The 27,205-nt window shown below is 44.6% G+C and overlaps 8 protein-coding genes across 11 annotated transcripts; 3 read left to right on the top strand and 5 right to left on the bottom strand.

Annotated features, from left to right (window-relative positions):
* The first annotated feature begins 530 nt into the window (after window positions 1-530).
* LOC108162458 (protein-associating with the carboxyl-terminal domain of ezrin) lies at window positions 531-3,159 on the top strand. The gene is made up of 2 exons (XM_017297203.2): window positions 531-1,132; window positions 1,192-3,159. The coding sequence occupies exons 1-2, from the start codon at window positions 923-925 to the stop codon at window positions 3,076-3,078; spliced, it is 2,097 nt and encodes a 698-aa protein (XP_017152692.1). The 5' UTR covers window positions 531-922; the 3' UTR covers window positions 3,079-3,159.
* Window positions 3,160-3,578: 419 nt separating this feature from the next.
* LOC108162457 (CCR4-NOT transcription complex subunit 3) lies at window positions 3,579-8,766 on the bottom strand. The gene is made up of 11 exons (XM_017297202.2): window positions 8,446-8,766; window positions 8,083-8,238; window positions 7,784-7,881; window positions 7,459-7,608; window positions 6,576-7,394; window positions 6,441-6,510; window positions 6,008-6,385; window positions 5,790-5,948; window positions 4,946-5,598; window positions 4,661-4,870; window positions 3,579-4,534 (listed from the first exon to the last, which is right to left on the bottom strand). The coding sequence occupies exons 2-11, from the start codon at window positions 8,105-8,107 to the stop codon at window positions 4,436-4,438; spliced, it is 2,661 nt and encodes an 886-aa protein (XP_017152691.1). The 5' UTR covers window positions 8,108-8,238; window positions 8,446-8,766; the 3' UTR covers window positions 3,579-4,435.
* A 909-nt stretch (window positions 8,767-9,675) lies between these two features.
* LOC108162460 (transmembrane protein 53) lies at window positions 9,676-11,447 on the bottom strand. The gene is made up of 3 exons (XM_017297207.2): window positions 10,740-11,447; window positions 10,327-10,687; window positions 9,676-10,270 (listed from the first exon to the last, which is right to left on the bottom strand). The coding sequence occupies exons 1-3, from the start codon at window positions 11,012-11,014 to the stop codon at window positions 9,887-9,889; spliced, it is 1,020 nt and encodes a 339-aa protein (XP_017152696.1). The 5' UTR covers window positions 11,015-11,447; the 3' UTR covers window positions 9,676-9,886.
* Window positions 11,448-11,584: 137 nt separating this feature from the next.
* Window positions 11,585-13,353, bottom strand: LOC108162459 (probable cytosolic Fe-S cluster assembly factor GL21135). 3 transcript variants are annotated; one of them, XM_017297204.2, is made up of 4 exons: window positions 13,210-13,353; window positions 13,037-13,132; window positions 12,314-12,983; window positions 11,585-12,252 (listed from the first exon to the last, which is right to left on the bottom strand). In XM_017297204.2, the coding sequence occupies exons 1-4, from the start codon at window positions 13,270-13,272 to the stop codon at window positions 11,636-11,638; spliced, it is 1,446 nt and encodes a 481-aa protein (XP_017152693.1). In that variant the 5' UTR covers window positions 13,273-13,353; the 3' UTR covers window positions 11,585-11,635. The 3 variants fall into 3 exon arrangements, with proteins under 3 accessions (XP_017152693.1, XP_017152694.1, XP_033248431.1); XM_017297205.2 differs by having other exon boundaries at window positions 12,326-12,983; window positions 13,210-13,352; XM_033392540.1 differs by having other exon boundaries at window positions 13,194-13,338.
* Window positions 13,354-14,526: 1,173 nt separating this feature from the next.
* On the top strand, window positions 14,527-19,497 carry LOC108163233. Its single transcript, XM_017298391.2, has 2 exons — window positions 14,527-14,978; window positions 19,229-19,497. The coding sequence occupies exon 1, from the start codon at window positions 14,683-14,685 to the stop codon at window positions 14,926-14,928; it is 246 nt and encodes an 81-aa protein (XP_017153880.1). The 5' UTR covers window positions 14,527-14,682; the 3' UTR covers window positions 14,929-14,978; window positions 19,229-19,497.
* On the bottom strand, window positions 14,974-19,229 carry LOC108163232 (insulin receptor). Of its 2 annotated transcripts, none has more exons than XM_033393075.1 (7): window positions 18,066-19,229; window positions 17,924-18,004; window positions 17,694-17,854; window positions 17,496-17,621; window positions 17,062-17,415; window positions 16,697-16,967; window positions 14,974-16,436 (listed from the first exon to the last, which is right to left on the bottom strand). In XM_033393075.1, the coding sequence occupies exons 1-7, from the start codon at window positions 18,528-18,530 to the stop codon at window positions 15,009-15,011; spliced, it is 2,886 nt and encodes a 961-aa protein (XP_033248966.1). In that variant the 5' UTR covers window positions 18,531-19,229; the 3' UTR covers window positions 14,974-15,008. The 2 variants fall into 2 exon arrangements, with proteins under 2 accessions (XP_033248966.1, XP_017153879.1); XM_017298390.2 differs by having other exon boundaries at window positions 16,697-17,000.
* Window positions 19,498-20,774: 1,277 nt separating the features above from the next.
* On the bottom strand, window positions 20,775-23,452 carry LOC117188669 (CLIP domain-containing serine protease 14D-like). Its single transcript, XM_033392858.1, has 6 exons — window positions 23,347-23,452; window positions 23,105-23,289; window positions 22,653-22,761; window positions 22,387-22,571; window positions 21,029-21,330; window positions 20,775-20,966 (listed from the first exon to the last, which is right to left on the bottom strand). The coding sequence occupies exons 1-6, from the start codon at window positions 23,445-23,447 to the stop codon at window positions 20,775-20,777; spliced, it is 1,074 nt and encodes a 357-aa protein (XP_033248749.1). The 5' UTR covers window positions 23,448-23,452.
* A 90-nt stretch (window positions 23,453-23,542) lies between these two features.
* Window positions 23,543-25,849, top strand: LOC117188967 (LIM/homeobox protein Lhx4-like). Its single transcript, XM_033393712.1, has 7 exons — window positions 23,543-23,826; window positions 23,950-24,124; window positions 24,242-24,453; window positions 24,519-24,711; window positions 24,787-24,938; window positions 25,005-25,199; window positions 25,290-25,849. The coding sequence occupies exons 1-7, from the start codon at window positions 23,823-23,825 to the stop codon at window positions 25,598-25,600; spliced, it is 1,242 nt and encodes a 413-aa protein (XP_033249603.1). The 5' UTR covers window positions 23,543-23,822; the 3' UTR covers window positions 25,601-25,849.
* The last annotated feature ends 1,356 nt before the right edge of the window (window positions 25,850-27,205 follow it).

A 27,205-nucleotide genomic window follows, 5' to 3' on the forward strand; every position in this document is an offset into this window, starting at 1 on the left:
CAAAAAAAAAATTATTTTATATTTATGTCAAAGAAAATGGAAAAACAGTTCCAAGAAAAAAGTTTTAAGAAAAATTAGCTCTATTAATAATTAATGGAGTTTTGGTAGAGATAATACCTCAAAATTGTCTCATTCATGATTTAAGTCCTTCAAGGTATCGTACTGCCTTGTAAAAGCATAAACTTTTGCTGCAAGGAAGCTCCACTTATACTCAATTGGATTTAAGTCCAGACTCATTGCTTCCCACTTGATCAGCGGTTTATTGTGTGTTTCAAAATAACCCATTGCTAAAATTTCCATTGATCACAATGGAAATGCTCAGCAAATGAAATTAAATCTACCAATTCTATATATGCTTGAGGATACATCCTGTCGGATAGAAAACATATTGGAGACTTCATTTTAGCACTAAAGGCAGCCGATATCATAAGCGCTAACCATACAGTATATACTGTATATATATATATATACTGTATGGTTAGTGCTTGTAGCAGTTGCTCGTTATGACGATATTTATTAAAGAGATCTGAATCCGTCTGAATTCAAGTCCAAGAAATTGTGATTTTCAAAAAGGCCATGCGCGCATCTTTAGCGCAGTTTGCCAACTTTGTTTTGATACGTGAGGTTACAATTTTCGTGCAAAATTTGGCTCACACGTTGCCTGGGGATTGTGCAAATGCCGACGATTTATGCGGTAACCGTGTGGATCTATTAAGTCGATCCGCTTATCACTTATCACTGCGCTTCTCAAAACATTAAAAAACATGATTGCACATACATACATATATGTATGTAGCGGTTTTTTACGTCGTGAAACGTTTTGAAACGTCTGCAGAGTATGTGGAAAAAGGTATGTTTCCAATTAGTTTCCATGCGAACAGCTGAGTTGGGAAAAAAGAAGTAGCTCTAGGCTCCAACAACAATGGGCAATGAAGGAAGCAAGTTAAAAGGCTTAATTATTGACAAAAATGCGGTAGAGGTCAACGACTTCTGGGCCCTATATAATGCAGAATCCCCAACGACGTCCAACGAAGAGGGCGGCGGCGCTCAACTTCTGTCCATATTTCAAGGTGAAATTCTAGTGAAGGGGCAACTATGGAGTCCAGTGGGCCCTATGGAGAGAGCCATAAAGGTATGAATGAGAAAAGTAAATCCTTCCCGAATGTATATAATTAAGCAAGCTTTTTTTAGAACCTCATGATCTATCGACATCCGTACATATTAAAATATGTGACCACATGGGAACAGTCGGGACAAAAGCATCTTGCCACGGAGAGAGTCAGGCCACTTAACGACGTGCTAGCTAAACAGAGCGACATACAAGTGTGCCTGGGTCTACGAACTATACTGCGCAGCCTAATATTTTTGATTGAAAAGGCACTGGCAAGACATTTGAATATATGCACACATTCCGTTTATGTGACAGACAGTGGGAGCTGGCGTCTGGCTGGCTTCGAGTACGTTTGGAAAGCTAAAGAGGTTAACAAACAATTGCTCGATCTTGCAAGTACTTTTATGGATCCAAAAAACCTCGGGGAAGATTTTGAGCAGTTCGCTTTTGCTTCCCTATGCGAGAGTGTCCTGGAAAAATGTAGACCTGCTGCCGGCGACGCTGGTACTCCGCATGTGCCCGAGTTTCGCGAGTATTGCAGCACCCACTTAAAACACAAAAACACGGAGCTAAGACCCAAGCTTTCAGCCGTCTTACTGCATCCGTACTTCAATCATGAGTTTGTACTAATACATTCCTTTCTCTTTGAGTTGCCGTTGAAGTCGATCCAAGAGCGCCAGCAATTTTTTAGCACATTAATTGAACGTTTGCGTTGCTTTGATGAGCAAATGGTGGCCTCTCAGCTTGCCAGCGATTTGCTCTCCAGGATGGTTCTACTCGATCCCACCGCCCAACTGTGTGTGCAACCGTACGTGCTGCGGACAAAGGCCACAGACGGTGCAGGCGCAACTGTATCTCTGTTTTCTCCACAGACTTACGTACAGTATCTTCTTCCACATATACTCAAGATGTTCCGCCTCCGAGATGCACAAATCCGTTTGATACTATTGGACTATTTTATGGAGTACGTTCGTCTCTTGGACGATGAGCAGCTACAGAGTGAGATTCTCCCGCATTTGCAGCTCGGAATGAGCGACACCAATGACGTGCTAGTGGCCAAAACATTAAGATCCATGGCTGATTTGGTGCCTATTTTAGGGGCAAATAAAGTTCTAGGTGGAGACCGTCGCCGCTGTTTTTCCGATGGTCGCCCGCATGCAGCTGTATCCACAGATAGCCAGCATCTGTTGACAGAGCCGCGTTCCATAACTCCTTTAATGAATGGCAATTCCATAGATGCAGAAGACGACGAATTCATGGTTTCCGGCAGCCCCCTGCCAACGGAAAACAATGTAGCTCCTCTGTCGTTGCGACTTAGTCCTGATGGCGGAGAAGACGAGAAAGATCTGACGAATTTAATTGAGAAACCTCAGGAGACGGACCGCAGCAGCCACCCTGAAAACAATTCCAATAGTTTCACCGCTGCCCACGACAACACACTGATCAATGCGGATGAGGAGGAGGTCTGGTCCGACTGGGACACTACAGATGAGCTGCAGCGCCTGCATGTTAAGCAAGCCGGATTGGAGGAACAGTTGCCCACTGGCGAGTTGGCTTTGAATATTTTGGAGACCAACAGTAGTGCCTCTACGCAGGCGACGCAAACCTCTTCGAGCGACTCCTACCGTACCGCCTGCTCCAACCTATCAATATCAACCACCAAGCTAGCGGCGCAACCGAGTCGCACGCTCATCGATGATCTGAACGCCCTCGATATACAAGTGCAGTTGGCTACGCCGCCGGGTAGATCAGAGTTGACAGAGTTTGATTTTTTCAAGGACATGGAGCCGGTCATAGAATGCAAAGCAACTAGTAGCAGTGCCCCGACAGAGGTGATTCATGTGGACGCCAGTCGCTTTGCGGCAGCCACAGTGACCCCCAATGGTGACGATCTGGGCGATGAGGCGAATCAGGGTTGGGGTCACGACGATCAGGATGAAGATGATGTTGTATGGGGCACGAACTAGAACACTAGAACAAGAGGTCTGCAGGTTGAAATTCTGTAAACTGCACAATAAAGTCCATGCCATGTAATTGAATGTCATGTATATTTTGATGCATTTTCATTAATCTTTAAAATGTTTTCAGTTTTTTTTCGTGTTGTTGTTCTGCATGCGTTTAAAACTATTTTTGTAAAATTGTTAAATATTTCCTCATACATTGCTAGCAAAAATGCTATATTTACGCAAAAACATTCTAAAATGCGGTTATTTTCCATTTACTTTATCCATTAAATTAATCATTTGACTATTAATATTAACATGTAAACACTCCATCAGAATAAAATCTAAAAACAAGCGTCTAAAATGAATTAACGGAACAAGTTCTAGCTTTTACTTCGGTGCCGTGCCATTTGGAGGAGATCTCGGATCCAACGAGGAGGTCGAAAGCAAACACTCTAAACACATCTTAAAGCAAAGGCTAGAACCATTCCAACGTAGAAAAATCAAAAGAACAGAACGCCGAATAAGTTCAACTATTTACTCACGCTTTTATTTTGTTTTTGTTCTTATATTTAAAAAAGTTTCATTTATGCATTAATTTGTTGTTTTGTTTCCTAGCCTTTCGACACATCATGCAACTTAATCAATGATCTTAGTAATCGTAATTACATTAATAAATTTAAATAAGATCAGCTGAAATTTGTTTGTTTTTCTTTCGCGTCTTATTCTAAACGCGAAAAAACGCATAAAAATCGGTGCGCTAAATGTTTTTGATGTTTCTTTTTTTTTTGTGTTTGTTTTGTTTTTTATCATTAAAAGTGTACTGCATTCGGATGCGACTTTTATACATTATGCGAATTGGGAGTTGAGAGGGAATCACGTAACTCTTTGCAATGCTATTTGCTTGAATGGATTGAAGGTACGCTAAGCGACATGGATCTGATCTGGGGTCTGGGGTCTGGGAGTTTTGCATGGTTCGGTTCTTATTTTGTATCTCTCTTGCGCTTGATTTCTGGAGGGCCTTGTGAGATGGTTCGAATAGTGTAAAAAAAATAAACGTAATTATAAACAATAAAACATTTATATAAAAAAGCATATGTTTTTACATGCATTCCGAACAATTATCATACTTCATTTTTTTCCTTTTAACTTATGTTTACAGTTTGCTGGCATTATCGCTTATTTTTCTTTCCTCTTCTCTCTCTCTGTTGTTTATTGTTTCTAGGCGTATGTAAGTGTAATGGTTATGGGTTTGAGTTTGGGTTTGGGAGCGGGTGGGGTTGTGGTTGTGGTTTTTTATGAAAATGGTATTGGTTTCATTTATTTTTTTAATGGATTGATTTTCTTATAGACAGACGAAGCAATACACATTGCAACATTATCAATTGAGCTCCTTGTCTTCTAAGTACTTGTATTCAAAGGTGAATCCCTCCTTCTTTCGCTGACTCCACTTTTCATAGTCAAAATAGATGTACGTACCCTGGGAATAGAGCGGAAAGGTAGGAAAGTTCTTGGTCAATAGACTGCTGTTCCTGCTGCTGATTAATTTCTGAGTAATTTCTCCGGCCATTGCCATTGTCATTGCCATTTGATCTCCTTTGCTCACCTGTTCGTAATCATCGTTGATAATCTTGGGCTCCTCGTGCCGTTGAAACCACATCATGTACTTGGTGTGGAATCGCCAGCTTTGCTTTTTCAGTGCCTTTGCGGCCAGATATTGGGCTTTGGAGCCTTCCATGTAGTAGAATACAAAGAAAAGCGTCTCCGTTGAGAGTCGTTGATAAAATTCAACAGTATCGTATATTGGCAGCTGTGCCTGGATTGAAGTGAAAATTTTATTTGTAAAATTGTAATTCATTCGCATTCATACACTATTCGCATGAAGACCCACCTGGGGATAGTGCGCTGGCGTGGGGACTGGGGCGCGATGGAAATACGTTTGGAGCTTCTCCGTATCCATGGGCTGTGGCAGGTGATAGTAGGCGGCCTCCATCATTTGAAACTGCACCTGATGTTCTTTCTGAAGTGGCGTTGGCCCCAACGGCGTTACTCCCAGCAGTGTCGGAATGTGGGCTTCCGTTGTGGCCATTTGCTGTTGGGAAGTATGCGTCTTGACACTACCGCTGGTTGGCTGACCCGCAGCATTTGCCAGATTCATGAGCCCACTGCCAGCTGTGGATCCATTGCTGGCTGCCGCGGCATGTGCTGCAGCCGCAATTGTTCCCATTGCAGCCGCTGCCGCTGCCGCTGCCGCAGCAGCAGCTGCGGCTGCGGCTGCAGCTGCATTTTGCTGCTGTTGGGACGCCACTTGCTGCGGCTGGTTGGCAGTATTTTCCGTACTAAAATGCTGTTGTAGGAGTGATTGCTGCGACTGCTGCTGCCTCGTGTCAATGTTGCTTTGCTGCTGCTGCGTCTGCGGCTGCTGGCTTAGCGAATTGGCATCGCTCGCGGATCGATTGATGGCTTCCTGGGCCATGGTTTTCAATGAAATTGCATCAACGACATTGCTATTGCTGTCACTACTACTGACCGAGACAGGTAGACCTGCAAATATCAAATACATTTTCAATCAATTTAGTTAAATGGCACAGGGGAAGAGCCGTCTGGCTGCTCCCAGGGTAAATGCTTTTTTTAGGCGCTTTAACCAATTCTGATCAACATCTGTCGGGTGGCCAATCCGAGGCTTGCACACCAAATGTGTTGTGCCGTTCCCGACAGATATTGGGACATCATACCATTTTGTAAGTGTGAGGAATTTGTTTGAAGATTGGATAATTGTGCCGGCTGTTGCTGCTGGTGTTGTGGCTGTTGGGTCTGTGCGCCGGCTCCCACAATGGCGGCTACCGTTGTGGCTGTGGGCTGCTGTTGCAATACAGGACCGTTTTCCAGGAGTGCTAGAAAGAGGACTCCACGATAAATAAGAACTTTACGCATGCCTGTATCTGGCGCATACATGTGTTGTGTTTTGCCACCGCCGCAAATGCAATTGTTGGTGTTGCTTGAATCACAGATTGGCCTTGAACGTTGCTGATACTTGCAATCGCTGGTGTAGCAGAACTTGAGACGGCTGCTGCGGCAGCTGCAGCAGCGATGCTGGCGGCAGTTAGGCCAGGCGTTGGGGCATGCGGCTGTACGGCAGGATTGTGACCACTGGCTGTTGGTGCGGCCGCCCCCGTGCCTGCGCTCGCACTAGAGCTTCCACTGCCACTGCCGTTGCCGCTACCGTTGCCACTACTGCTGCTCGGGGCTGAGTTGGAGGCAGCTACCACCGCTGCAGCCGTGGGCAGCTGCTGGTTTTTACTGGGCGTTGAGCTGACAATCTTGACTTGAGCTAAACAATGGAGAGTCATTAGGAAGACACGACAGGTACAGTTATAGGTACTTACTTTCACTACCCGGAGCCACCTTGACCGTCGCACGAACGGGCGTGGGCTTGATGATCTGCTGAGGTTGTGGCTAAGAAAATAAGGAAATAAGGGTTCTGCCTCCATATGATCTCCATGTTCATCCACAATACATACTTTCGATTTGCTGATGGTATTGCTTTCGCTGCTTTTGTTGCGTTTATCGCCGCTGCCGCCGCCTCCGCCCCCGCTTAAGGTGGCCGCGCTGCCCGCCGGATCCGTCGACGTTGTCGCCGAAGATGAGGCCGCGCTGGTATCGCTCGCATATCCCACATTGCTGCCATTCGACTGGGCCGCTGCCTGTTGCTGCTGGAACAAGGCAGCGCTGGCCGCGCTGCTACCAGTATTCGCTGCCGCCTGCACGGATGGCGGCAGCACTTGTTGTACTGTGACGGGCGATTGGGATGGACTGCCTCCGGAGGTAACACTGCTAGGGGACCCGCTGGTTTCGTTGCTATTGTTGCTGTCCGTTGTCGCCGTCCCGCTGAGCTCCACCTCGTCCAGGCCAATGATGTCGTCGTAGATGAACTCATTCTCCTCGAAGTCAGGCTCTTGCGACGAATCAATGTAATATTCGACATCGTCTTTGATCTTGTTCACTTGATCCGCTTCGACGCCGTCGTTGTCGAGCAACCGAAGCAGAGTTTCCAGCTTTGTTATGTGAAATTTATGCCTGTCCAACTTGGCCCGCAGGTCGTCCATGCGCTCCTGCTTATCCCGGTCTAATCGTTTCTTTTTACCCGCCAGCAGAGACTCAATTTCGCTTTCGTATTGATCAATTTGTATTTGCAGTGAGCTAATTGAGCTGGTTAACCAATTTCGCGCATCGTCTTTGATCCGCTGGGCTGGATCCATTTTTTGTGCGGCGCCCAAGCCTTCCTTGGAATAAGCCTTTGTTTTTGTCTCGCGCTCGACCACCTTGAAGCGTTCCATTTGCTGTTAGAGAATGAATGATTTTCAGTCACATCCAATACGATCCAATTCATTTAGAAAATCTCACCGTTTCAATGAGCCTTCGATTTTCAAGCAGAGCGCTCTTATCCTTGATCTCGGCCGAGGCAATCCAGGATTTGATTTGATCTCGTAATCGCTGAAGCTTCTTGATTTCCTTTTTGAGATCTGCCTCATATTTCTCCTGCAGATGTTTTTGCTGTGGAAAGAAAGGCAAGAAACAAAATTCGAATTAATTTGCTTGCTGAACTTCAAGAGAGAGCGGAGTGGAGTGGAGTGGAGTAGAATATGGAGTAGAGCTGAGCTCCGTTTGATCCATTTGTTTATACAGTGTGTAAAACCATCCGCTAGACAGATCAGTTTACAAGTCTTACCTTCTGGTTAGTGTTCGTAGCATTGTGTACTTTCTTCCAAATATCTTCAAACGTTTCGACGCCCTCGGCTACTTTTTTTAAGCATCGATCAATTTCGCCTAGCCCCACAGAGAAAATAGAAAATACAGATGTGGTTGTTTGTAATTAGGAGACATTTTCACTTGTTTATGCATATGTATGTAGAGCACTGTATGCACTGCACTGTAGAGCTGAGAAGGCAGACACACACACGCACACACACACACACACACACACACACACAGTGCAAACACTTTTAAAAGGAAATCTGTTTTTCTTACCTTGCAGTTTCCTCGTCGCAGCCATGGCTATGTATGCTCTTGTGGATTCTGTTGACGCAGAAAGTCAGACATAGTCTGCTTCTAGCTGTGGCGGAGCAGTTCGTTGGTTATAACACCCTAGCCGCCTGGGCAGGAACCCTTTCTGTGCTCTGGAGTCTGCAAATGTTGCAAAAGTTTAATATGCAAGCAGTAGTTTAGAAGGGCCAACAGCACACACACAGACACAGAGCGCGGCGTGGCGGCGAAATGTGTCGAATTTTGTTGTGTGGTGATGCGCGTATCTTCAGATGGAGGGAGAGCACCGAGGAGTCAGTCAGTGCAGCGGACTGGGAACCCTCTGCTCTGGGTTAATTGACCATTTACCTCAATTTGGCGAAAACGCTTCTCAGTGTGCAGCCAATAAATTACTGACTTTTCTTCTTGCGTGTAGGGATACCTTCGGGCCGTCCGCCGATGCAAGATTTCGATTTTTTGGCTCAACTCAGTTCTTTGGCGGTTTGGAGTGGCAAACACAAGGTGGCAGCTGTGCTTGTGTTGTCTTAAAGTTGATAAGTTTAGCTTTTAAAATGTGCTGAGGTTTGAAAGATTTAGAGCTGTTTGCATTTATACATTTAAATACGCTTAAAGATTTTTCGCTTGCTTTTTTGTTCTCATCTTCTTCGCACATTCCGCCATCTTGAAACTGAGTAGCCGCCAGGGCTGGCGTGGTGCTTCAACGCAGTGTTGATTTTTATTTTTACTGCCCTGCGGAGTGAAATAGTATGTAGCAAGTAAAAGGCTTCATTTTTAAAAATGTTTCTCCGAACGCTCATATTTGATTATTCCAGAGGTAGATAATGCGGAATGGGTCTTCAAACTGTAACTGAATTGATTCGTTTACGGTATTTTGGATATTTTAATATTAAAATCTACTCGACATATTTACCCTTTAAGATTGTTTAAATCGATATTTATTAATTTATTTATTTTATCGATTTTTCGATATCTATAGATTACAAAGACGTGCAAATGCAAAAGTGGATCGCATTTTTTCCCATTGAACAATATCTATTCCATCCTATAGCTCAAAAAAATGGGGAAAACGTAAAACACAACATATGCATAAAATATGCACAAATGGTGCTTATTTTCATTAATTTTTGTTTCTTTTAATGCAGTGTCCTGTCCTGCCCGCCGCACAGCTAATGACAATTGCTATTATAAATTTAATGATTTTTACTAAAAATCGGGATGGTGCTCGGGAAGAGTAGCTTTGCATTGACTGTCAAGTGCGAAATATTCGAATATCCTTTGGTGCAAAGATAACTGATAGCAGCTCATAGCTGATAACAAAATTCAGAGAAAAACAGATACATATGTAGGTTCTTGCTGGATAGATAGTTCAACAGAAAGAGGGGGATTATAAATTTTCGTGAATTCCGATACGATCACATTTTCTAATAACACCATTAAGGAAAGGACTTCAACCGATTCGTTTTCGAACCGTTTTTCACTCGCTCACTTCAATTTAAACTTAAAGAGTAAGGTGCCAAAAGCGCCTTTTACAAGTTACATATAAGTAGAGAGCAGTCGATGCAATCGACGAACAGTTGCTTACTTTTTGAAATTAGGGTTTATTAACTGCGCTTTTTGCTGCGGATTTTGCAAAATGGTTGCAAAGATTTAGTTGAATAACTCTTAAATTCGTTTCTACTATAAAGCGCTTAAAGTTGTGTTTAGTAATTACATTTTTCTTTAAGAATTAATTGTTACACTGCTCGAATGGTTTTACAATTATTTTGTGCCTGCGTCGGTTTCCGTCCATCTAATCGTACTTCAGATTTGTCTGCTGTTGCTTCTCTTGGAGCTCGTTGGACCCACATCCCGGGTGAGCAACGGTAACATTAAAAGCAGGTAGTGCCATGCATTTCCTAACAAAATTGCAGACACATTGGACATACTGATCGGGATATTTGGTATAGATCTTAACGTGCTCAGCATCCTCGAAGCAAGCCGACGTAACATCAATTCCTTGATCGCGACGCAGCCGAATGAACTTCTCTACATCTTTATAAGGGATAACCACATCGCCCTTGGAGTACAAAAATAGCTGGGGATATTTGTTTGCTTCATTTTTTAGATCACAAAATGGACTGGCGTGGACCGGTGACGATTTCACAAACAAGCTTTTAAAGGCCGCAAACGTTTCCTTGAAAACTGGAGCCGTTAGATCTTCGCTTTTCGCGATCGTTAAATTCTACCTACCTCCAGAAACCACAGGAAACTCAGGCCGATTGTTATTACCAGCGCTGAAATGCAATTGCAGCGCTTTTCCTTCCCGTAAATGGCCGTAATAGCGCGATACAACCCCAACATACGGCGCTCGCCAGGTGCAGAGTCGAAGATGACGCCGCGCACCTGCAGCGGAGACTTGTGCTTGATGACAGCCAAATTAATGTGCTGATACAAATAGGCACCGCCATTAGAGAAGATGTGAAAAATCAGAGGGTGAGCATCAAAGTTCATGTCTTGAATTAGCTTGAGGATCTTTTCGCCAATAGGAATCATCTCGGAACGCTTCCAGAACAATGTGTCCACCGGTGCCGTATATCGAACTGTAATAAGGCTGAAAGAGGGGGAAATGAAACCCCAGGCGGCAGAGAGCTCCACAAACTTACCCTCTGTCCTCGTATATCTTGGAATACTTCATTAAATAGCGGTCCTGGCATCCCGCCCAGCCCAGCAGCATTACAATGGGAACATTGTTATCCTCGTTGTCATTGTCATTGGCCAAAACAAAATCGTTCTCTGCAGAGGGCTTGGGAAACTTGATGAAATATTCCAAGGCATCTTCTCGCTCTAGACCTCCGACTCTTCTAGTCGCCGTTGCTCCGTACTGAGTGGCCATATCATCCGCTGAGAGGCCATACGGATGTGTTGATGGAGACGACATCTTGTCATCTAAATCTGTAATCTCCACTCACTTGAATTTCTTATATAATAAAAACACAATTGTGATTTGTTGGGTTTTGAGAGCTTTTGGTTACGCAAAGCCTACTGCCAGGATACGGTTCGCTCGAAGTCCTGCAGCATGTGTATTGATTTTATCAGCCCCCCAACGAATACTGATTAAAAATGTCAACGATATCCGTTTTGTTTCTAAGGACAGTTGCTCCAGCTCATTGATTTTTTTCACCCAGCCACCAGCCACACAGCACCAGACAACGATAACACGACTTGACCTTCCTTCGCCAAAAATGCTTCCTGATGCAGTAGCAGTAGCAGTAGCAGCAGCAACAGCAACATGCCGCATTCCAATGGAAATGGCCGTTGCGGTTGCCGCTTCCAGCCGGTGGTCCTCTTCGCTATTGGGTTGGACATGCGCAGTGGGCTTGCCCGACTGATGTGCGTAATATGCAAAAAGGTGAAAGTTGTTTCCAAACACCCTTGGAGCCTTCGTAAAAAAAAAACTTTTTTTTTCTTCAAAATGGGGTAGCATTTTCAGATTCAACACAATTTTAAATCGAATTAACCATATATGGACGTACATATGTATGTAAAACCAACCATTTAATTACCATTTAATATTAAGTGCCGTTGAGAGTTTCTCGACTGCATGGTAGCAAGTATGGAGCAGCTCATTTGACTTGTCCGTGTGGGACCCATCAAGAAAATCTCTATAGATCAGCTTCGTGTGCGCGTTGTCAGGCTGAGAGCGAGGAAGTTTCTTATACAACTCCTCAAGCTGCTGGGTTAGCTCGCGGACGTGCTGGCCAGTGGTGGGACGCACCTGGGCGCCACCATTGATGCAGCCGGAAGGACAAGCCATGACCTCAACAAAATGATAGCTTGCCCCCTTGCCACGCTTTAGCTTTTGCACCAGATTCTGTATGTTTCTGAACCCATTCGCGATAGCAAACTTCAAAACTGTCTTGTCATCCTTTTCCAGCGAAATCTCTCGAAAGTCACGATTTCGGAGCTGCTTGAAACTCAGCTCCGTGGGTGGAGCCTCGTTAAAAAGTTCTTTGGCTGCAAATTTAAAGATGTGCTCTGCGTAACCGCCAGATAGTGTAGCCTCGTGTGACCAGATCATTGATTCGGGTCTCTGTTCCGACCAGGGCCAGTCCAGATCTGACGCTTCGTGCTCGGAAAGTGACCGTTCATCTTCGTTCAACATTTGTTCCACCTCAACTACAAGTATAAGAAATTGATATTATTAATTTGTTTTAGTTCTTCATTTTGTTTGCTTCACCGATCCTCTGACCTGAAGTAATAACACAGTCCACATCCCGCGATTCATTCACTTCACTGTAGAAATCCATGCGCGACGCTTCGAGCTTCTTGTCGTAGCAAGGCATCACTGTTACGTGGTAGATCCGTGAACCAGGTATATTCAGTTTCTCCGCTAGAAATTGCTTCACCAGCACTCCCATAATCTGTTGCGGTGAGCGCGTGGTTGCTATGTAAGGTAGTATAAAATTGCCATGTGTCTTCTCTGCGTAGCATACCCATCCAGGGCACGAAGAACTTAGCATAGTCAACTCCTCGTTGTCGCGGTATCGTTCTACGAACTCCTGCTGGCACTCCAGGAGCGCGAGGTCGTCAGCCACTTTGGTGCACAGGACATAGTCCACTCCCAGGCTGCGAAAGTAGCCGGCCAAGTGTCTGGCAGTTTCTTCCACACTTAACTGATAGCGATGGGCCAGGCTCAGAAGGGGCTGTGTGGCAATGGTGAAAACAATTGTGCGAACTTGTTCCATGTCCCCAGTGGCTTTAACTTTTGCATTTTCCCGCAATACCTTCAGTAGCTCTTCCTCGCTTTGTTGCGTGATAAGCACAGATTCGGCTGAGGTTATGCAGCCAGAGCAAGCCAGGCAATCCTGCAGAGTGATTTCCACCTTCTGCAGCTTTTGTTTGCCGCTCTAAAATACATTTTTAGGAAAAACGGTCCTTTGCATCCATCCACTTAACTTACCTCTGATTCCTCGTAGTACCCATCCTCCTGCACAGTGATTTTAGCTCCAGTCTTTGATGTTGCTGTCTTATCTACCGTCACTGGCTTTATACATTCCTAAGTGGATCATTGTGAAATAGCGTTAAACGTTAAATTGCTTTGAATGCTGTAGCCATACTTTGCTGATACCGAACCTGTGATGGTGTAATGAAATCATCTAAATCAGTGAGCTGCAGCGCACCACTGAACCTCGACATGGCTCTGATTATTTATTTTGTGCAATAAAAAAATCACCTGCAAGAAATTCGAAAACAAGGTTCACTGTTGCCAAATGGGCTATTTTATAGCTAGTTCTGCTCTTTAGAAAATCTGGCTCGAATGTCCACCGAATTGGACCACAATGTGAAATCCAAGCTCAGGAATAGGGACGTGACTACACTGAATATTATGCATTAAATAATTAAATTACTACTAAATGATATTCATAAATTGACGTGATTATACTAAACATTTGCAGCTTCATAATTTTACATATACTAATTTAGAGATAAAACGGCTATTTTGTCTTCTTAAAAGTGGGAGCCAACACAGCACTGATCCAGGTTGCATTTTATACACATCGATAGTTTTCTACGATAACAAGGAGACTCTCCTCAAAACCAGTCAAGTTCATGGGGTATTTTATTATATTTGATCACATATAAAAACGTGATTAGCGCTGAAAACATAAATATATCATTTATGATTTATGAATTTGAAATCATTCCATTTCTCGTTTTTTGATGCGAGTGCAAAGAATAAGCTAATGTTAATTATTGTAGTCTGAATTCAATTATGAGGTGAACACCACAGGGGTGGGATGGCAGATGGAGATAAGATAGGTATATAAACAATTTTGAAATAATATTTTTTTCATATATGTATGTGTATAGGGAAAAAGTATATCATGTCATCCCAGGTTCCAATGAATTAGTCAGTCGCTGTTTTAATTCAATACCAAAGACAATTTTGCTTTTTATGGTCTGCTTGGTATCGGGATCGAGATATATATATATTTTCAAATTGCCTTGAATAAATCATTATTAATAATGTTTCAAGGCAACTTGAAAAACAGAACTTGAATATTAATTTTTTAAAACTGCGTATGTTTATTTTATAAACAATCCAATGAAAAGGACTTCTTAAAATTAGCCAATCTTTTAGAAAAGTTATGTGTGCAGGTCAGAAAGTCCTACCCAATATTAAACCGAATATCCAAATCGAGAAGTATAATTTCCGATCATGGACAAAGAGGAATTAACCCATTGCCAGTTGATATTAAAATAAATTCAACCAAAATTATGAAACTTGAAGAATATTAGCGCAGTTCACGTGAAAGATGTCGTGGTCTTTTTATTTTTAAGTAAAGACAGATCTACCTGAAGTATTTACAAACAGAACTAATTTCCGCGGCTTCAGTCAAGTTACACAGCTTTTTAAATGAAAGGGGGTTAGGTGGGTTAAATTATATTTTTTTCATCGGTATAGATATAAACAAAACAAATCAAGAACTCCTTCGGTAAAATTTAAGTTGTTTATTTTATTTTATTGTATATATCCGGAGTCCGGAGTAAGCCAAAAAAGTATCCATTCTCTAACGAATAGATAGTTATTACACAAAAGAAAAGATGCGACGCCGAGAACTCCAAACTATTCAACTAAAGCTATCCGAGCTGAAGGAGTATGAACAAGCGAAGCTGGAGCGGATCAAGACGCGCCAGCAGGTGGTGACGCCGCGCACGCCAACCCCCCCCTCGGACAACGAGGTTTTGGCGATGCCCTCAAGCAGCGTTCCATCAATACTCCTGGCTAGTGGCGCTACTGAAACCGAGGAAGGTGCTTGTTCCACGACCAAGCCCACCTCGTCTATGTAACTCGCCCTGCAATCGAAGGCCTGCCATTCCTGACTTCGCTCATGGTATTCGTAAGTTGAGATTTAATATCTGTTTTAGGCTTACATTCGATAATCATCCGGGCTGCTGTTGTTGTTGTTCTGAAAACGAACTGTTTCAAAGCCATCTACGAGGATCTCGCGATCTTCTGTGTGATGGCGCTCTCGCAACCATTGCTCCCTCACGGGTACATAACGGAGACCAGGCAGTTTTCTCCAGCACCGGCGCTTGTACAAAATCCACATTAGCGACAGCGAGCAGCCGAAGAGGAAGCAAACCAAAAATATGCTAATGCCGCGTGAATGAGACGAGGCTGTTTTCACCTGTGAGACTTCTAGCGAGGTGTTAAGTTGTTTTGTCGGTCTACTGTGGGGAAGTATTTGCTCCTGCTCACTGCACCATGTGATTGCCACATAAGGTGTCAGCACGTCTCCTGCGAGGGAATGCACCCGGACGGCGCATTCGCTGAAGGATACGTTCAGCTGCGCCGCGTACACGTACTCGGCTGTGGCGTGCTGCAGCCTGGTCAGGCAGCTCATATGGCTGTCGGACAGGTTGTTGCGATAGTGTACTACATAGCTGACCACCTGCCCATTCGGCTGGACGGGCTCGGCAAAGCGAAGGATGTACTTTTTGCTGTCTGGGACACGACAGGCGGTCAATTGGGTCAGTAGGTCCGCTCCCAGTGTGTAGTTGGTGCGCTCGTTGAGCGTAGTGTGGCTACTGCATCCCAGATCGCTGCAAGCCTGAAGCTGGAGTGAATAGAGTCGATACCGCTGCAGCTGGCGGAGTTCGTACTCCGAGGTGTTGAAGGGTAGTTGCACCCTCAGCAGAGGGGCATGCTCCTGGTCCAAATCGTGACACTGATCTTGGTTATCCAGGCTGCACCGATACTGCTTTCGCATCTCCGCAATAAAGTAATGATCGTCTGCCTGTTCCGCCTGGTGTGCGCAACAATCGTCGTAGTCCTCAAATGCTCGCCATTGCCCGCCATCCATATCTTGCCACAAGTAGGACGGCTGGTGGCAGTAATCGCGGCTATCGATGTAAGCCTCATCTTCTCCCAGCTCATATACAGTCAACATATAGTGATGGTGATTATGACTCTTCATACGCACTGTCAGCGAACTATCCGTTTTCCTTACAAGTTCCAGTAGCGGTGGCTGGGGTATGTCCCGTTCCGTCTGCACGTAAAGCAGATCGCTGCGTGCCTCCTGGCTGAGATCCCCTCCGAAAGTTCGTAGCAGGCAGGCGTACCGAGTGTCCGGCTCTAGCTTGTCTAAAACGAAGAAGTAGTGGGTACCATTTTCGGAAAGCTCATCGGGGAAGAGAAGGCGGCGCTGCCAATTGATGCGTATGCATACTGGAGCTTCCAGCTCGCTTTCCTCTGGATAAAATACTCCTGGCGGCAATGGTCTGTGGACTAATTCAAGCTCATGGCTGGTTTGGGACTTAGGCCAGCTTAGTTTCACAGTGCGATGTGTGCGTTTCTGAAAGTGAAGATATGATTAAAACAAAGAAACGGGAGTGTGCAAATCAGCTTGCTCCAGCTACAATCATCTCTAAGACCTAAGCGTTAAACAAGGGCAGACAGACGGAGGGATGGGCGGACAGACGGACAAATAACTATTTATGTACTTTATCAGGTCGGAAACATTTCCCGCTGGCAGTGACACACATATACAGTAGGTCTACATCTGTGTACTTTTTGAGTACCGGATTTAATGATGTGTGGATTGACTTAGCTTACTTGTACAAATAGTAGCAGCTTTGATGGACTGCAGAGAACCTCTTGGTCGCTGGTCTGCAATGAATCCAGTGACCTGTCATGAGTCACGACACCCTGGAACTCCTTCATATGCTTGTTGCACAGTTTGTTGTTGCGATGCATGAACATTCCACCCTCCACGAACTCCAGCTTACTCTCTGGCATCCAAAGTTCGCCCAGTTGCTTGTTGTCATAGAGTATAAGAGCGTAGTGGCGATTCTCCAGAGGATCTCCATGAATCCGCTCCAAATTGCTAAGGAATTTTAGGCTTCTAAGCTGGGACGATCTACAAAAAGCGAGATTTTACTCACTGATGACAACCTACCGTTGTCCGTTGCGATGCGTACCGATATACTTTAAGGTGTCCACGTATTTCACGAATGCTGGTCAGGCTCTGGACCAGCTGTGTCTCGTTCACTTGATTGCGTATGGTTATAATCAGGCTTCCATTGACTATCTGGCAGCCACGGAGCTCCTCTGCGTCCCCAAGATTGTAAATGGTGATCGCATTGCTTGACGGTTCGGGCGAACATACACTGATACAGGCCTCCTGCGGTCCACAGCGCATGCACTCGTTCTTCTCATTGGCCCTGTAGCCACTTGGACAGAAGCCGACGCACTGAGAAACGAATGTAAAGTGGTTGTGCTTTTTCACGCACTCCTCCTGGGTGTAGCAGCGCTGATACTGCTCCAGGAGATACCTACAAAAGGAATTATATTTAAGATGAGGCATCAAAAAATAAAATTTAAATATCGCCATCTTCGAGCCTTGCTAACTCACTTGCGTTCCGGGCACCTCTTCACACAGACGCCTTCGTCGCTGATTCCGCGACAGATCTGGCAGGCGGTTGCTGATCCGTTTTGGTGACAGCCCCCCAGACACTCGTCATGGCAGTAGTCAACTTTTCTGTACAGTGTAGCGGAATTAAATGAAATGTCATTGGCCCGATGAGTTGTCAAGGCCTTTACGAGTACTTACACCTTATAGTGGGCGACATTGTCATTTTGGGACCGCTGACACTTGAACGTTGACCAGCAGTAGGAAGAGTCGCATCCCCTGCAGACACTTGTGTTGCACCTGCTGGATCCAACCATGATGTGATTCTCACCCCGGCTAAGGGTGAGAAGATCCCAATTAACCTAGTTGGGGAGGAAGGGCAAATGCAGCATTATACATGACAACTGAAACATTTCACCTGTTACACAAACCCCTTCGTGCTGACAGAGTTTGGGACAATTTCCAATGTATACATGGCCACGTTGGATTGCCACCAGCGAGGGGAACTCCAGCTGGAAGGGGAGGGAAGCGTTGATTGAGAATTTCCACCTGGCATTGCTGTTATTCTTTTACGTATTCTAGGTCCGGCATATTGGTCACTCCCAGGGCGTAGTTGAGAAACAGCCGACGGCCGCGTATGACAGTCAGATTTGGAAACATTTCGTCGACGCGGGTCAGGCCTCGCACCTCCGTGAAGATCATGAATTCGGTAATTTCCTTCAGCTTCGGAAACTTGTACGTTGAGTAGTTGCAGTACGGTTGGGTGGCAATGAGCGTGATCATCACGTAGCCGGTAACCACGGTGCAGTTGTCCAGCAGGTTCATTTTGCTGCACTCATTGCGAATGTCGATGCTGGTACACTCGTGCTCCGGGCCCGGAGCTGCCGCAACCGCACCCACACCCACGCCGCAGCAGGCCGTGAGCACCAAAAGAATCAGACCGACAGCGTTGTGGCAAAAACTCATGCTGTGATTTGGTTTCTTGTTCTCTGCGTGTTGCTCTTTCTGCTGATTCTGCTGAGACCGAACGCTCCTCATTGCTTAGCTCTGCTTTCGATCCGATATTCTTACAGTTAGGTACATATGTATGTATGTATGTATTGCACTTGCGCCGTCTCTCTTGCACTCTTGCTGCCGTGTGGCTAATTAGCGCCCTGGCTGGCCGCCCATCTTGATTAGCCCAATGTTTATGAGAGCGGCTCTTCGCGCTGATGTTTCAACTCGCAATCGGGGGCGAAAAATCACACGAGTTTCCGCTCCCGAAGGGGTTAATTCTCTTTGTTTTTGGACACTGCTGATGCTTAGCTGTCGAAAAGCTCCAGAATAAGCAAATACTTGCACTCACGCACACACACACAAACAATGGAACGGGACACTAAAAATTGATGTACGTATGTATGTATGTAGTATACGCACGTTACACATTATTTGTATGTTTTCTGTTTGTATTGTTTTATTTATCTTTGGCTATTTATGTTATTTACTTTACGCTCTATTCCCTGTCTCCCGTTTACGGGCAAAGGCTGTCCGTCTCTTTTCGCAGCGATTCAGTGCGTGAGAGTGTGCGGGGCGGGCTTACCCCCCGAACTGGGGTGATCTCAAAACTTGCCACGGCTGAAGATCATATTGATGCGATGCGATAAGTTCGAGTCGTTTTTTGTTTTGTATAATACTAATTGGTTTTTGTGATTTAAACAAATTTTGTAACAGCCACATATGTTTTTCTATCCTTTCAGAAACGCCTTGGACAATGACTATGACTTTGACCGCATCGTCACAATCTCTCGATCGCTCAACTACCAAATATGTACAAGTAGATGTATCATTTTATTTAACAGAATCGGGTTCTTCGAGGCTCACGGAATTTCGAACGACTGTCCCTTAGTTAGTCAGTCTGTAGTTATTAAGCACTCGTTTAATTTCTTTACTATAACAAACCCCAAACTGTTCGATGTAAGCAATCACGCAAGAATAAATCGTAGACTATGAAGAAATTTCACGACGACACCTGCAGTTTGGGGAGAATGTTCAGACGATGTGCCCCTCGCAACGATCATTTGCCGACTGGCCGTCTGGGACCGGACCTCGTCTGTCTGTGGAGAGCAAACAAATTGATTTTTCATTTAGTGTCTTATGCGGCCGACCCTGGGGTATCCAAAACAGTTGATACACTTCCCCAGCGGGGCCTTTTCTGTATTACCGCATCAGACGCAGGCCGTAAATTGATTAAAAGGGCGTTTGATTTCCGAGAAAAAGTTAAGAGTCAAATTAATGCGTCGTTTGCGCTGGTGGCACCATACCTTATGCAATGGGATCGTTCTGGGCTCAGATTGATCCCCACTAATTCTCTCAGTGTAGTCTTCGGACTTTTACTGCTTCGTTCTTGGCCGTCAGCATCTGCATTCGGCTAAGAGTTTTGGCCAAGGACCAACCAGCTCATAAAACAGCTGACTCCAACAGCTGCTTGGCATTGATTGTCGGCCCCAGAATCGGTATACATGCATAGATAGTCCCACACACACACACACACACACACATACACACAACCCACCGACAGACATACAGCCAGCAGGAAATCAAGTCAGAGGAGTCCTATACGGTACAGAAACCCAAACTGTGGTAGCAGCATTCAAGCATTCAAGAAGTTATTAACTTTAACGAGCGGGAAAGAGAAGTTCTGACAGCATAGACTATGCTGATTCATAATATGAGCACGATATTTGTACACACTTGAATTTGTGGCATACACTATAGTACTTGAACTCTTTTTGAGCTGAAGGAAAATTGAATAAATATATCAGCTTTTAACAGACTTTGATTAGAATTGATTGGTTTCGCCCTTCAGCTATGAATTGTGTGGAAAACAGCGTAATATACATACATATGTACATATGTGCTATGCGAAATTAAATTCAGCTGATTCGATTCTGAAATTAAAAGTGGACAGTCGGAGTTTTTGCTGTCGATACGTGCGCTCTTTGAGTTACTCTGGGAGAGAGAAAGTCCGAACAGTAAAATTGTTGCCCTTTTTTCTGGCTATAATAATGATCCGACTCCAGCCCGGCCACAAAATTTCTCGACTTGCGACTTTGAGTGTAAGTAAAGCTCATTTGTATAGAAGATCATTTCATTTTTTTCAAGCCGCAACGAATGGTTCGTGTCAAAGTTCAATTAATTCAATTAAATTAATTGATTGGGTGCATGCGAGTGCTCTGATCCACATATAAGATCAATGGAAAGTGCTATACAAGTACATGCACTACATATGTACCTATGTATGTATTACACACAATGGATATTGACTTTAAAAAATATATTTGAATTATAGTTTATAATGCTAAATTCACTATTGATATCTGACGTAATATAATGATTATGGTAAGTAGCTAGTATCCAGTCGGTGAATTGTGTCACGGACGTGAAGACACTCGGCAGTCCGCCGCAATTGTCAGAGCCGAAGGACATGATGCCAATCTGTGGAAGGGACTGTTAGCTTGCAATTCCAATGAAGTACAATTCACCTGTGAATTGTGTACCTGTGAGAAGATTCCGTTCTCCTGTATGAACAGGGGCGCTCCGCCAAAGCCCTGGCAAACATCCTTGCCCTCGCCGCCGGCGCACATCCATTGTCCTTCAATCGAATTAGGAGACTCGAGGGCGCCAGTAGAGCCATAGTTGCGCAGACAGAGGTCCCAGCTGGTCAGCGGCACATCCAGATGTGTCATCTCAGGCTGGCGAATGCTCGCCGTGGAAATCTTGCCCCATCCGGCGATGGTCGCCCGCTTCCCCACCACCAGGTTGGCGCGTGTCTTCTGCAGACAGATCGGCTGTGTGGCCACTACCGAGAATACATATAAATGGGAGGGAGGGCTGCTATTAATCTTAAGTCCGGCTGCTGTAGCAACATTGTTGCATGCCATGACCCATTGATTAATCCCGTGTTCGGCTCACGTTCTTTTATTGGTCATTATAAAGCAGTAAGGGTAACCAAGAACAAGTTGGCCGGCCATCTGGGTAACGCCCAATTTGGTTCGCACATAATGTGTTGCTTGCGACGTGGACACCTTGCAATTAGCCAATCGATTTCGGATCTTCGGATCTTCGGATCTTCGGATCTTGAGTCCAGTGTCTGTAACGACTCTTATTTGTTGTGATATTTTTGGAGTGACTGCCATAAAGTTTTGCGCTTTCATCATCACGTTTCGGTTAAGGCCAATCTTTCGGTCGGCAACCAACAATTTAAAAGTATCAAGCAACAGTTCTCAAAAAGATCTCAATGGAACGAATTATTAATGTAATGTATTCTTGCGTTGTTGCTGAAAAAGATCTCGGTCTACAAGTCCTACGAATTTCCCTCTTTTTCTGCAGCCATGATCGATCGATGATTGATTAGAAAGTATAATGAATTACATTACAGCCACTTAGAAAATGAACTGGCTTGAGCTTCAGGTCTCCTTCCATGTTCTACAATTTATCGTAAAGCTATGCAGAATCTTGAATCCAAAGTTCGTAGCCATTGAGCCGAATCTAAAAGCTGACAATCAAAGCTGACCATTGCCCAGGTCGCGCTCAAGTCATTAGCTGCAACAGCAAGCACGCACCAAAGCCCAACGCCGCCCAATTAAGCGATCAACAGCAACCAGTAACCAGTAAGCCAGACCCAGTCCAGTCCCCTCTTGTGGGGGATGGGATCCTAACCTTAAATTAGCGACATGCGACCCAGATGGAGGGTAAACATGGAGCATGGTCGACATTTGTGAACTTGGAGCGAGTGGATGTAGAGATGACAGAACAAAACGATTTTTAATTAACGTTGACACTGCCATGCGGAACCGCCCCCTGGGACCCCATTTACGAATACTCCTCTATCGCTATGCCTCTTATTGGCACTTACCCGAGTAGTTGAGCGGCGTTTTGAGTACCAGGAGGGCAATGTCATGATGGTAGCTGCCTTGCTTGTAGTCTGGATGGACGATCACATGGCTGATGGCATGATTCACGGAGCGTGGAGCGCAGAATCCGGTGTTGGCGCAGTCCGGATCGCTGGAGGTGTCGTACTCGCCCACGCGCACTGACGACCTACAAGAGTCGAGTGAAAGTCGATTAGATCCGATAAGTACGAGTCCATCCGGCTGCCACTGGAGTCTGTGACCCACTTACAGTCGATGCCCATCGGCCTTGGCCAGCGCACAGTGGGCGGCCGTCAGGATGACACGGCGCGCGATGACAGCCCCAGCACATGGATAGGCAAAGGCTCCCGTATTGACATCTGAAATAAGCGCACATCATGGCTACTGCTGGCTGCTGCGTTGCAGCAGGGGCTGAATTATTTGTAAGCTTACAGATAATAATGGATATAATATGGTTGAGGGAATTATAATCCGAGCATAAGACCCTTAATGGCTTATGCAAGGAATAATACGATCCACAAAGCGGAAGGGACAACGGCATATGTATAGTATCTAGTGGGTCTAGGAATCGTGAAGTTTATGCGGCTCAACAAATCAGGGCTATCTACGTCACCCTTGATCAAGTTGTGCACAAAAATCACACCAAGCTTTTTTCTACGATTAACTAAGGATGGAAGGTGAATAATAATAATAACGCTCTACTTGGGAAAGATGGCAATCGCACAATTGCATCCCAGTTAACTAGCGAGGTGCAAATTCCTTTGACCACCTCTTTATAAACCCAAGCACGGCCATGGCCCATGGTATGGCGTCCAAAATCAGGGTCATCAACTAGAGTATTTCCCTCAAGAGAACCATCGCAGAATGAGTAAGTAGCCAAAAAGTAGCTAGAACGATAAAATGTCATTAATTTGCATTTCGAGGCATTAAGGTGTTATACACACCATGACTGAAAGTTATTGAGTTCAGATTGTAAGCGATATTGAAGTGAAATGTCCTTATATGTGAAAACAGAGCTTGACATCATCCACATACATAAATACATATAGAAGGTAATAAGACATTTATACAATTTAAAATTGGAACTATTTTCAACACCAAATTTTATGAGAGAAGTATTTCAAAAGTTATAGTATGCCCTTGGATTTTTATTGGTTTCGGCTTTGATCATAAGATCTTAAGAGTTGTATACTTTCCTTGAAATGTTTGCGTCAGAGAGAAAATGTCATCTTGAATTCAAAACGTAACATTGCATCGGTTGCTTGATTTGATTGTATTTGATTACCTTTTTAAAATAGGCACTTTTCAAATAGACGACAAAAGAAAAATCAATTTTGAATCAAATTGCTCAATTACAATATTTGTTGCCTAATGAATACTGGACTTAGAAGAGTAAAAAAACGCACAATTGTATAAACAAATGGGTAATCTTAAACTGATCAGAAAATTTAGAACGTTTAGCCCCACCACCAGTCGTCATATACATAACACGATTCGCCTCAACGATTGGCCTAAACGAAAGCCACTAACAAAAGATTTCCTCACAGCCACGATACCAAAGTGCGGCGGCTGCCACGAACTTATCTTGGACCGATTCATCCTGAAGGTGCTGGAGCGGACGTGGCACGCCAAGTGCCTCCAGTGCAGCGAGTGCCACGGCCAACTCAACGACAAGTGCTTCGCCCGCAACGGTCAACTTTTCTGCAAGGAGGACTTTTTCAAGTAAGTAAATTTCTCTAATGCCAGCCGGAGTGGCTGGAGGGGCTGAAGGGACATCCCCTAGTTGAAGCGTCGCCGGTTTAATGAAAAATCTCCCCTTGCCCCATTGCCAATGTTTGGGTCGAACAGACGGTACGGTACAAAGTGTTCCGCTTGTGATATGGGCATACCGCCAACGCAGGTGGTGCGCCGGGCCCAGGACAACGTCTATCATCTGCAGTGCTTCCTGTGCGCGATGTGCTCCCGCACTCTCAACACGGGTGACGAATTCTATCTGATGGAGGACCGCAAGCTCATCTGCAAGCGCGATTACGAGGAGGCCAAGGCAAAGGGTGCGTGACGTGAGAGATCCTTGGCAGAAGGCAATGGCTAGACTTGATTCTTGGATAAATTGCAGGTCTCTACCTGGATGGCTCTCTGGACGGCGATCAGCCGAACAAGCGTCCCCGCACCACAATCACCGCCAAGCAGCTGGAGACGCTGAAGACCGCCTACAACAACAGCCCCAAGCCCGCCCGACACGTTCGGGAGCAGCTGTCGCAGGACACGGGCCTAGATATGCGGGTGGTCCAGGTCTGGTTCCAAAACAGGTAGGTGTCTATCTGTCAGACACTCTTAAGTGGTAACGGCACTAACCTTAGTTGCATTTTCTAACAACATTACAGGCGGGCCAAGGAGAAGCGACTGAAAAAGGATGCGGGACGCACCCGATGGAGTCAGTACTTCCGCTCCATGAAGGGGAACTGTTCGCCACGCACTGACAAATTCCTCGACAAGGATGAGATAAAGGTCGACTATGACAGCTTCAGTCATCATGGTAAGTTTGTGCTCTGCCTGATAGCAGAATAAGTCATTGGTATCATTGGCCGTGTCCTCGGAACAGATCTAAGCAACGACAGCTACAGCACCGTCAATTTGGGCCTGGATGAGGGCGCCTCACCGCACAGCATACGTGGCTCCTACATGCATGGGAGCTCTAGTCCGTCACAGTACCCGCCGAGCAGTCGCTCGCCGCCGCCAGTCGGCCAGAGCCATACGTTTGGCTCTTATCCAGACAATATTGTGTACACCAATATAGGTGAGTGGCTCGCGTGCTTTCTCTACGAAAACAGAAAAGAGAGGAGTCCCCAGTCTGTGTCTAACGTGTGTTCTCCGAATCCCGGCACAGATCATGCGACGGGCTCTACTCTGCACGCCAGCAAGTCACATCACCGCCTGCACAGTAGCAACAACGTCTCGGACCTGAGCAACGACTCGAGCCCCGAACTGGGCTATCCTGACTTTCCGCCGAGTCCCGATTCGTGGCTGGGCGACTCGGCCAGTACCAACAACACCAGCAACAATAACACCAGCAACAGCAACCACAACAACAACAACAACAACAACAACAACAGCAACAACAACGGAGGCAGCGGCAGTGCTGGAGCCAGTGCGAATGTCACCAACGCAAACCCCGGAACGCCAAGCGTACATTACTGATACTCAAATCTGCTTTTGCGTTATTTTGAGATGCAGTCCCGCAGTCTTCTTCTCTCTGCCCAGCAACAACAACAGAAGCTGTAGCAGCGCCATGTTGAAAGCTCTCAGTAACAGCGACAGCGAAGCTAATCGGTTAACGGGAGTGAGTCAGGAGATGTGGCAACGCGGCTGAGTTAAGATTGTAGATTTCAAGTTAATGCCATTTGGGTGCGTCTTTATATTCCGATTCGTGATCTCTCAACTTTTTGGGTACGCAGGACATCTGTTGATGGGGTCCGAGTCGCCCCACATGGCATAACCCTTAAAGCCTTATTTGTTTATTTTAGATAAACAAAACCCTTACAAAATTTGCTCAAAATAATTCATTTCCTTTACTTGGTCATCGGCATCGGTGAACTGAACACAGAATACGTATTGGTACTTACCTTAAAGCTTAATTACATCACATCTTGGAAAGCCGCTCTATCATTTACCATTGTAGCCCTGATATTTAATTGTAAATAATGTATATTTGTGTATAGTGAATGAACTCTAAAACTGAATTTTAAATTAAATTAAGTCTGTATAGCGATAGCGTCAAACAAATGCGGAGTAGGGTAGTAGAGCGAAATATGCATACGTATGTAAGACTCGAGCCCAAAACAAGTTATTTATTGCTTTATATAGGAATACAACAAAATTGCATAGGAGAAATATCAATTACGAAAACGTGATGTCGTATTTATATCTAAACCCAAAAACGAAAAATATTTAAACAGAATAGAAATGTCAGTAAAAAAGCAACTACGTAAAACAAATGATAAAACGAATGCGATGAAATTACTATTACTATTTGACACATAAGAATAAAGACACAAAATTTGCTAATTACCGGAGTTTAATTACAGTTAATCGAACAATTTTGCTCGAATTGTGAAATGCGGAATTTCAAAAACTTTTTTTGCGGAATCTACCTAAGTAGATTCCAAGCGATTAAAGTTTAGTTTTTTTTTTGATTTTTCATTCAAAAACTTTTAGCTACGCTACGCAGATTGTGAAGTGAAAAAATGTTTCTATATTTTCTGAGGTATGTACTATCGAATAGTAATTATTTGTAGATTGTGATTTGCAAGGTATCTGCGAGTAACAGCCTTCTGCTGGTGTCACACGGTCCACTTTATCTTGCTGCACCTAATTGCATCGCCATTTTAAAGATGCATTGCATATCAACGTCCAGATTATACAGCTATACAAAAGAGTACAAATTTTGTGCTACACTTAACGACGGGATACCAAAATATGTGTCTTTAAGGCCAGACAATTAAAACTGGCAAGCCAGCTGAAAAATAGCACCAAGAATACAAAGATGCTGGTAAAAATTAAAAAATATAAGAAGTCAACTTTTGCAACAATGGTGTATCCAAACTGCACAGTGACAATAATGAATTTCAATTTTTTTTTTTTGGCTTCTTTTAAAAGTACGCCAAATAAAAGGATTTTTTAAATGTTTTAAATACAAAATTTTCTTTAAGATCATAATTTGTAAAACCCGATTTATTTTTGTCATTTTACTGTGCTAGCGGTGAATCGATAATCGAGAGCTCAGTTTTCTTTTAGTTTGAAAGC

This window comes from Drosophila miranda, chromosome 4 (genome assembly GCF_003369915.1).
Source record: "Drosophila miranda strain MSH22 chromosome 4, D.miranda_PacBio2.1, whole genome shotgun sequence".
Taxonomy (NCBI): Eukaryota; Metazoa; Arthropoda; class Insecta; order Diptera; family Drosophilidae; genus Drosophila; species Drosophila miranda.

Excerpts from the sequence above, each read along its gene's own strand:
- LOC108162458 (XM_017297203.2), top strand. The coding sequence starts at position 923 with ATGGGCAATGAAGGAAGCAAGTTAAAAGGCTTAATTATTGACAAAAAT. Across the intron at positions 1,133-1,191 it reads CTATGGAGAGAGCCATAAAG|AACCTCATGATCTATCGACA; the intron begins GTATGAATGAGA and ends AGCTTTTTTTAG.
- LOC108162457 (XM_017297202.2), bottom strand. The coding sequence starts at position 8,107 with ATGGCTGCGACGAGGAAACTGCAAG. Across the intron at positions 6,386-6,440 it reads GGTGGCTCCGGGTAGTGAAA|CTCAAGTCAAGATTGTCAGC; the intron begins GTAAGTACCTAT and ends TCCATTGTTTAG. Across the intron at positions 4,871-4,945 it reads CGCCAGCGCACTATCCCCAG|GCACAGCTGCCAATATACGA; the intron begins GTGGGTCTTCAT and ends ACTTCAATCCAG.
- LOC108162460 (XM_017297207.2), bottom strand. The coding sequence starts at position 11,014 with ATGTCGTCTCCATCAACACATCCGTATGGCCTCTCAGCGGATGATATG. Across the intron at positions 10,688-10,739 it reads AAGATATACGAGGACAGAGG|CCTTATTACAGTTCGATATA; the intron begins GTAAGTTTGTGG and ends CCCCTCTTTCAG. Across the intron at positions 10,271-10,326 it reads GTTTCCTGTGGTTTCTGGAG|GAAACGTTTGCGGCCTTTAA; the intron begins GTAGGTAGAATT and ends CCAGTTTTCAAG.
- LOC108162459 (XM_017297204.2), bottom strand. The coding sequence starts at position 13,272 with ATGTCGAGGTTCAGTGGTGCGCTGCAGCTCACTGATTTAGATGATTTC. Across the intron at positions 13,133-13,209 it reads ATTTCATTACACCATCACAG|GAATGTATAAAGCCAGTGAC; the intron begins GTTCGGTATCAG and ends TGATCCACTTAG. Across the intron at positions 12,984-13,036 it reads GGTACTACGAGGAATCAGAG|AGCGGCAAACAAAAGCTGCA; the intron begins GTAAGTTAAGTG and ends AATGTATTTTAG.
- LOC108163233 (XM_017298391.2), top strand. The coding sequence starts at position 14,683 with ATGCGACGCCGAGAACTCCAAACTATTCAACTAAAGCTATCCGAGCTG.
- LOC108163232 (XM_017298390.2), bottom strand. The coding sequence starts at position 18,530 with ATGAGGAGCGTTCGGTCTCAGCAGAATCAGCAGAAAGAGCAACACGCA. Across the intron at positions 17,855-17,923 it reads AACTCTGTCAGCACGAAGGG|GTTAATTGGGATCTTCTCAC; the intron begins GTTTGTGTAACA and ends CTCCCCAACTAG. Across the intron at positions 17,001-17,061 it reads GGACACCTTAAAGTATATCG|ATCGTCCCAGCTTAGAAGCC; the intron begins GTACGCATCGCA and ends CGCTTTTTGTAG.
- LOC117188669 (XM_033392858.1), bottom strand. The coding sequence starts at position 23,447 with ATGTATTTATGTATGTGGATGATGTCAAGCTCTGTTTTCACATATAAG. Across the intron at positions 22,762-23,104 it reads GCGATTGCCATCTTTCCCAA|ATGTCAATACGGGAGCCTTT; the intron begins GTAGAGCGTTAT and ends CGCTTATTTCAG. Across the intron at positions 21,331-22,386 it reads AACGCCGCTCAACTACTCGG|TGGCCACACAGCCGATCTGT; the intron begins GTAAGTGCCAAT and ends TATTCTCGGTAG.
- LOC117188967 (XM_033393712.1), top strand. Across the intron at positions 24,712-24,786 it reads CAGGTCTGGTTCCAAAACAG|GCGGGCCAAGGAGAAGCGAC; the intron begins GTAGGTGTCTAT and ends ACAACATTACAG. Across the intron at positions 25,200-25,289 it reads TATTGTGTACACCAATATAG|ATCATGCGACGGGCTCTACT; the intron begins GTGAGTGGCTCG and ends ATCCCGGCACAG.